Source organism: Parasteatoda tepidariorum, chromosome 3, assembly GCF_043381705.1.
Source record: "Parasteatoda tepidariorum isolate YZ-2023 chromosome 3, CAS_Ptep_4.0, whole genome shotgun sequence".
Taxonomy (NCBI): Eukaryota; Metazoa; Arthropoda; class Arachnida; order Araneae; family Theridiidae; genus Parasteatoda; species Parasteatoda tepidariorum.
Genome location: NC_092206.1, coordinates 70423261 through 70432346, shown reverse-complemented (window position 1 = coordinate 70432346; position 9086 = coordinate 70423261). Strand labels below are relative to the sequence as shown.

Below are 9086 nucleotides of genomic sequence, written 5' to 3'. Positions count from 1 at the left end.
TTTAAGATGAAATCGTCACAAATAAAGTGCACAAAAAGTGATTATTTAAATTTGCGATCTGAAACTCGCGTCGTAATAGAAATTCGGAATTTTCAAAATCACGTAGAAAAGCGGAAACAACTGTTTAAAAAAAATCATTTATATTTACGATAAATTCGGCTTCAAGAAAGCGCGTTAAACGTACATTTACTAAAGAATCTGTTAAAATTGATTGTGTCAAAATGTGATGACTTAAAAATGCGATTAAAAATTGCCATTTTTTAAAAAAAAATTCTATTGTGTTTAGAAGCTTTCGCGGGCCGCACTTCAGTAGACGAAGGGCCGCAGGTTGCGCACCCCTACTATAGTATTTTCAATTGATTTTTAATATTATGCTTTTTATTATTTTGATTTGGAATTTATTTTATCTTACCAAAATTCTATCCGATCCAGCTCCATCATCAATTAGCAGAAATGGTGCTCCATTTTTGGTATTGCACCAAGAGCCCTGCAGTAATAAGTCGTCAACAGTTTTTGGCAAATTTGGCTACAGTGTATTTCTTGTTTTGATCGATGCATATGCTGGAATATTTGCAGCAGCAGCTACTGACGTAGCTGTTTCTGCTAATATACTTCTAAAAAAAGAAAAAAAAACTATAATTATCTCCATAAAATTAAATATAAGCTAATGTTGATATATAGCTGTTGTATTAATGTGGACATGTCTGTATTAACCTTTTGTGTGATAGCATAAATTTTTTGCGCTAACACATCATTTATTAGGATTTATATGTATTGCTAAATTAAATTAATTTTGTAAACTATTTTATAATTCTTTTCACATTTACAATTCAAATTTCAATAATGATAAAAAAGAATTACCAAATATGTTCAAAAATGATAGTGAAGTTATGTAAATTTATAAACATTGACCACACTTTCTCATAACAGTTACTATATTTTATTTATCATTTCTAGAATCAGGGGTCTGTTCAGGCCAAATTTACTACCGTTTAGAGGTACCTTCACAAATTCAAGTTAAAGAAAAACGGTAGTTTCAAAATACTGTTTCTTAAAATTTTATTCTTGTATACCACAAGAAACGATATATCCTTATTTTTGTGTTGATGTTTTAATATAAATTTTAATTTTTACAAATTATGTCTAATTTTTCACAAAATAGGTACCTATCAAAAAAATCTAGACAGATCCCATTAGATATTATATTAACATCTCATATACAAATATGACATATCATTTAGAGCAAAATGAAATGGGATATATTTACTCACTTGTACATCTTTGGAACAGGCACCTCTGGATTTTGCAATAATCTTGTTTTCACTTCCTGTACAAATTGCAAATTTGCAATTTTGTTTGAATCTGCAGAGTGATTATGAAAGCCAGTTTCTTTCACTATGATGCCGTTTCTTAAAGAAACTTTACTTTTACACGCGGATGTTTTTTTCCGCATACACACCCAGTACTGGACATCTTTATATGAAGAATGAAAGTAAAAAAGATTATCCCTATAGTTGAGCATCTCTTTGCCCCTTGAAGATTTAATAAAATTAATTTGGGCAGCCATTTTTCTATCAGAACTTATAAATCACAAAATAATTTTGCACGTGAACGAATGTCAAAGGAAATAAGGGAAAGAAAGCAGAGTTTAAGGGGAGATGAGTTTTTAAAAGTTGTAGTACTTAAATTTTCTTTGTACCCGATATAATCATACTTAGACCTGTATTTTACCTGGTGCGTTACGCGCGCATATGCGGTGTAATGCACTTGATGTGTTTTGTGCATTAACCTGGTAAAATACATATTCAAATCCAGTATTAAGCGGTCGTCGGTCAAGATCGGCCAAGATCTAGAATCAGTCTAAAGTTGAGACGAAATAAAATAGTTCTGTTTGACACATTCATTTTAGAACAAATTGATAAATTTTCACTTCTAAAATTGAAATTGATTTCTTGTAATCAATTTATAAAAAAGTAAGACTTAAAATAATAAGGAAAAATCTATTCGGCAAATTCGGCTATTTATTAAAACTCGGCTATTCGGCTACAGGAATTCGGCTATTTATTAAAACTTAATACTATACTACTTTAGAGAAACTTGCAAATATGTTACTGTACTAATATTTTATTGAGTTGTCTCAGATAAACTAATTTTGTTAATAAAGTCATGATTTTTCGATAAAATTAGATTCAGTATCATTCGAAAAACTAAAGTTTTAATTCCTGCTTTTGTTAAATGTATCGTAACTTTTTTTAAAATTATCGTTACATTCTTGTAAACATCTTTTATTACAAATTGCTATGGATATTATATCGAATATAGAATTTTCAAAGTGCCAAAAAATAAAAATTTATCGAATTTTACGATTTTTTTCTCTCCTCTAGGCTGTTTAGTGTATATAGTATATATTTATTGAATAGTATATAGGTTATATCCAGCATAATATAAATAAATTCCCCTACACGAAGAATTGTCTATCGGAAATCGAGGTTAGTAGCATTGAATTGAATATAAACTTAAGTTTTCTTATATCATAGGTAATACCTCAATCCAATCCAAAGAATTTTTCACTCTTTCAAGATCGAGTACAATTGGTCCTCTTACAGCTATGTAAATGTAGAACATACACTGTCCTAATTTGAGGATTATTTTGTAGCTGTTTTTTGCTATAGCTTAAAAATATTGAAGGAAATTGAATAAAAATTTTGAAGAAATTTTTAATTAATTACAAGATAATTTTAAAATTGAACAGAAAGTAAATCGTTTAAAATTGCGCAAGATATGAGCGTATGAAGATTTTTTTTCAAAATTTTGTCCGGAATTGTAGTTAGCAACTCGTGGGGAAAAAAAGATTTGAATATCTTCAAAAAATTATACTGCAAAATTAGGAAAAACTATTTGTTTCAGCGCAGGTGGGAAAGAACTACTTTAAAAACGTATTTTAAAGGATTTGTTTTTTTTTTCTTGGTCTAATTTTAACATGCTTGTTAATTAAAAATTGCTCCTAAAACTTTTATTTTATTGAGTATTTTTCCTGTTTTAGGAAAAAATCGTATGGCAAATAAAAGTTTTTATTTATTTATTCTATAAAAATGTCCATATTTTCATAGTATAAGCTTACGAAACTTTATGTACTTCTTACAAATAATAACAAAGTGTCCTTTGAGTTAATAAATTTATTGTTACATTTTCTGAAATAAGATGCTATAATACTTGTTTTTGCTCATAATTTATTGCCGGCCCCTTAGACCACCTCTGAAGTTTTTAAAATTTATTACACTCTTGAAATTCATAAAATAATCTTCTAGGTATTTTGTGAGAAATTCCAAGAAAAAAAGAGGTGAAAAACTGATAGTGTCTTATCTATTATTGCACGGTAGTGTGTATTTAAATTTCCTTAGTTTTATTTCATAGCTGATTTATTTGTTATGAAAAGTTAGTGCCTTGATGAACACAACTGTTCTATCTATATTTCAGAAACATTCAAAATAGTTTTTTTCATAAACTCCACTCTTCGCTAGTTTTAAAATTTTTGACAAAAGGTAAATATTTGAGAAGCTGATTAAGATTCATAAAAGATTATCCTGATTCATCACAGCAGAATTAAATAATTAATATACAATTTTATTATTTCAAGTGAAAAATGGTATGAAACTAAAGCGAACACCTTTAAAATATGTTAAAAAGGAATTGCTTTTAAATATTTTTATGCTACATTTACTGTAATTAATAGATTGCGTCAATCTTTAATAATTTTCTTTTTTAAAATGTTACTTCAAGACTACCTATGTGTAATTTTTCTACCTAGTCAAGAATTAAAAAAAAAAAATTGATCTCGCAATTATGGGACAACCTATTTAGAATTAAATTGCTAATAAATTAATATTAAAAAATTAGTGACAAAAAGAATGCTGTTTCTCGTCCTGTTTAGTTCCTAGCATGTGGCTGCATTAAATCACACTAATTTACTAATATTGCTGTAAATAATCAATAAATAAATTTTAATAAAAAACACACTCTAAAAAAATGTCTTAAGAAATTTCATATTTAATTTACTTTATGTTTCATAAAATACTGTGAGCAAAGGGGATTCAAAATATTACGAAATAACTCTACAATACTGATATTTTAATTACAATTAATAAATTTTTAAAAATAACCTCGCGGAAAAAAAAGCAGTCTTTAAAAATTCTGAATTTTATTCTTGTTTTGTGAAATCCTAACATTTTATAAATAATAAATATTAACGAAAACAATAAATAAGTTTTTAAACGAATTACAAAAAATAAATTTTTAAAAATAACCTCGCGCAAAAGAAAGCAGTCTTTAAAAATTCTGAATTTTATTCTTGTTTTGTGAAATCATAACATTTTGTAAATAATAAATATTAACGAAATGGCGCCAATCAGAGATAAACGCATCGTGACTATCAACCCCTATGGAAAGAAAGATAATGTCAAGTGCGTGGATTAGCGTCAACTCCGAATCTGTGATTATAAAGGGAGGGGGGAAACTTTGAGCGAGGCACACCTGTGACTTTGGGACAGAAAGGATTCTCCCGTCGGGGATCATCCTATTCTAAATTAATTTTTTGTGTGGTTCTATTCTGTAACCACTATTTCATACCTTAAGACTCAGATGAGTGTTATGCACAATCATGAGTGTGTATATACTATAACAATTGAATGGTCAATTTGCAATTAAACTTATAATTTATTTCAGGAACAACAACAATTATGGCTTCAGCAACGGAAATCGTATCGAAAAAACCGTTTTATATGAAAATGGATGGTATTATATATCCAGGTCACTTTTCACCAAAATGTTTCCGTGAAGCTATGGATTACAAACCTCAAGCAGAGGACGTTTTTATTGTGACTTATCCAAAGAGTGGGACAACATGGATGCAAAATGTAGCTCTTTACATTTTTCGTAAGGGGAAAGAACTTGAAGAAATGTCTCAGTTTCTGAGGCATTGTCCATTTATAGATCTGTGCGGCAAGGAGAGCATTGAAAAGATGCCAAGACCTGGTGCATTTAAAACTCATCTTCCTTATACCCATATGCCATATTCCTCTAAAGCTAAATACATTTTTGTTGCCCGCAATCCCAAAGATTGCGCCGTGTCTTTTTTTCACCACACTAGAAATCTACCTGGATATATGTACTGGGATGGCGAGTTTGATGATTTTTTCGAGCTTTTTATGGCTGGTCAAGTGGAGTTTGGTGACTACTTTAATCACTTATTGTCTTGGTACCCTCACAGAAATGACCCCAATCTTTATTACACCACTTACGAGGATATGAAGAAAGATATAAAGAAAGTAATTGTCGATTTGGCTAAATTCCTTGGTGATGAGTTCATTGGCGCAATCGAAAAAGATAATTCAGTTTTGAATGACATCGTGAATTTTAGCAGTTTTGAATACACGAAAAAGAAATTTGGTGAAATTTATGATTTAAAACCAAAAGAAGGTGAGATACTTACGGAACCAGAGACTTATGAAGGTTTGCAGTATATTAGGCAATTTATTTCTGAAATAGATTTGCCAAAAGTTTTACCTGAAATAAATTTTTTTCGGAAAGGAATCGTTGGAGATTGGAAAAATGCTATGACTGAAGAGCAAGCTGAAAGACTGGATAAGAAATTTAAGGAGAAAACTGAAGGGACAGATATTCCGAACTGGTTTTCCATTTCATAAAAATGAATACTACATGTGTAAATATTGTTACGTGTGTTAAAATTGTAAAAGTTATTAGAACATGAATTTCATAACTTTTACTTTATGTTAAAAGGATTAAAGAGTAGTATGCATTAGCTATGATATGTTTTCTTAGTTGAGGTCGATCAATATTTGTTAAGTACACTAAGAAAAAAGATATGCAAAATTAAGGTTTAATTAAAATCATATTTAGTTGACCACGTTTCAATAACTTATACAGGGTTCTTTCGTTTCTTAGATTTTATAATAATGATAGTAAATTTACGTTAATGCTAGTTAGAATTTCACTTTTTTTTAGGTACCGCCCTAACGTTTAACGCCTAAACATAAGAATTTTTCAACGGCTGCATTTGCTTTGAAAAATGTAGTATTTATCAGAATTGCAATAAAATATCGATATTTTTTTCATTACTGTCATCTTTTTTTAGAAAAAAAATTTCTAAAATCCTTGGAAATTCTACTTGCGGTTCATATGACTTTTAACAGTTGAGAAATTATAAATGATAAGGGAGAATAAAAATGTTGTATCATGATTATAATTACTACTATATTGTTTATAATTCAAAATATCTAAATGAAATCCTTCAAACTTTTTTTATCCAGTTTCCCCTGGGCTCTTTTTTAAGCCAAGTTCCTTTAAATGTTTCATTTCTAGTAATTATTTTTTTAAAACAAAATTGTTTTTTTTTATTTCCAATGAGCTGCACAATCGGTCTTGCCGATGAGCAGACCTAGTGCGTTCTCCAGAGGTGATATCCACTCTTTCAGGACCACCGCAATGGGTGAGATACCATTGGTCATGTTAATTTGGACGTCTGGTTTCCGCTACACTAGATGGCAGCACTGAGACTCTATTTGGATGCTAAAGTGCACTAGGAATTTAATTTTGCCGGAAATGCATGCCGCATAATCATACGACATGGCCGCTGAGGATTTTCTGCATCCCGAAAATCCGGTGTTTGGGCCGGGGATCGAACCCGCAGACTTGGGCCCAGAAGGCCGACGACAAACCAACTGGTAGATAAAATAGTTCACCATAATATAATAATACAAATATTTACATTTGGATCTAATGCATACCCTTCTACTTTCATGCACTTCTAAAAAGGTTTTTCTTAGTGGTAGTGAAAAAATAACTGATAGTTATTATTATTTTTTTATAGTTAATTTACGTCGCACTAGAGCTGCACGATGGGCTATTGGCGACGGTCTGGGATACACCCCTGAGGATGATCCGAAGACATGCCAACACAATTTTGATCCTCGGCAGAGGGGATGGCACCCCCGCTTCGGTAGCCCGACGATCTGCACGCGAAGTCGAGCACTTTACGGTAGAACAGTTTAACGAGGACCAATACCGCACACCCTCGGTCCCTACGCAGACTGATCCAAGTGGTCGCCCACCCGCACACTGACCGTAGCCAGTGATGCTTGACTTCGGTGATCTACTGGGAACCGTGTCTTAACGATCAGTTCATTGCGGGACTTATAATAATTGATAGAGAAATACTTAGATCACTTTTCACTATCTCCTAAAACACAATAAGACAACTAACTGGTCTTCGATATGATGTTTAAATGAATTGATGGTTAAAATTATATTAAATCAATTTTTTTTCAGGAATCGATCAGGAAAAACGTTGCTGCCAGTCATTAAATATAAAAATAAAATCTATCGGAAAACTCGAAAAATTGGCGAGTATGCTAATATCTAAGCAAAGCATAGCAATCATTTTTGATACTTTCCGACAGAAATGCTAGAAATAGATGCTAGAATGCAGATATGGCTAACTCCTTGGTGATGACTCCTTTGCTAAAAAATATATGGGATATATTTTTCCAGGTGTAGCAAAAATAACATTTCGATGCACGATTATTATTTCAGGGTTGCCAACTTCTACACATTTTTCAAAACTTTTTGAAAGCGGTAGACAAAATAAAAATGATCGGTTAATTTTGAGAACAATTTAAAAGCTTTCCCCCGAAATAATGTGATAAAAGTGGGTTTTTATATGAACTTTTAAATCGGTCACATGTTGTGGTGTGGAAAATAATACTAAATTAAATTTCATAAATTTGGTATCATACATTGAAACATTCCTAGTGCACTTTAGCATCCAAATAAGAGTCTCGGTGCTGCCATCTAGTGTGGCAAGAACTAGACGCCCAAATTAACATGGCCAACGGTATCTCACCCATTGTGGTGGTCCTGAAAGAGTGGATACCACTTCTGGAGAACGCACTAGGTCTGCTCGTGTGTGCTCACTTGTGCAGCTCATTGAAATTAAAAAAAAAGAAAAAAAAGGCTACCACTAAAATGGCTAAAATGGCTACCATTAAATGGCTAAAAAATGGCTACCACTAGAAAAAATTTCCCTCAAAGCTTTGTTATTTTAATATATTTGAAACCGGGTTATTTCGCCAACCAAACCTATGAACAATTCAAAAGTTCATACTATCACACGCTAAACCTCTTCACCGAGCCTCGAACCATGATGAGATTTTATTTTCTTTCATGGTAGTGAGCTAAAGCAGAATTTTTTGAATCAAGCATTTTTTTAAAATTTGTTAGAATTTTAGCATTTACAGGGATTTCACAGGTGACAAAAAGTTCTACACTCCAGTTTTGCTCATATCCCTTCAAAGTGAAGTTTTTTCTTACTAATACACACAAAATCATCGATTTTGACATAAGTTATTTTAGGCGTCTTAAAAAATTATGTAATACCTGTTTTCTATTTTATTTATTTACGGAAGCTGCTTCCATTTTAATTGATCGATGATACGAATGATTATAGCTACGAATTAATTTAATTATAGCATCAATGTAATTTTTAGAATAAAGTTCTGTAAAGTATTTCAACATTTTACTTTTCAGTGTATGATTTAATCTTTCAACTACACTGGATTTAGTTTCCTTATTTATAGAAAAATATTTTGCATTCTACTTTTCAAATAATTCTGAGCTATTGTATTTGAAAATTTTGTTTGTAACGCTTTAGGCTTCCTTTCCTTATGAATTCCTAAAGCAAACACTTCATATTTTTTTCAGATTAACTTTCAAGAAATAAGGCCCAATAAAATATTGAAAATGTATTAATGCACGCTAATTAATAACCGTAACCCTTATTAAATTTTGATAAGGAGTGATTGCTTTATAAAGAAATAAAAATTGATAAAGGAAACAAAGCTATGAAAAATTTATAAATTTATTTTACTTATATCATAAATTAAGATTCAGATTTAAGTTTTCAGAAGAAATACTGAAATATACATACATTATTTTCAGAAATCCAAGTCACCATGATCTTTGAAATATTCAAATACAGGTAAAACAAATATTCAATGGAAGACATAACGTAG

The 9086-nt window shown here is 30.8% G+C and overlaps 1 protein-coding gene across 2 annotated transcripts in view; it reads left to right on the top strand.

Moving 5' to 3' along the window:
• Window positions 1-5818, top strand: part of LOC107444022 (sulfotransferase ssu-1-like) — a 71831-nt gene extending 66013 nt beyond the window's left edge. For both annotated transcript variants that reach the window (XM_071178830.1, XM_071178829.1), the window contains exon 2: window positions 4723-5818. In XM_071178830.1, coding sequence (XP_071034931.1) covers window positions 4737-5702 — 966 coding nt within the window. In that variant the 5' untranslated portion in view covers window positions 4723-4736 and the 3' untranslated portion in view covers window positions 5703-5818. The remainder of the gene's footprint in view (window positions 1-4722) is intronic.
• The last annotated feature ends 3268 nt before the right edge of the window (window positions 5819-9086 follow it).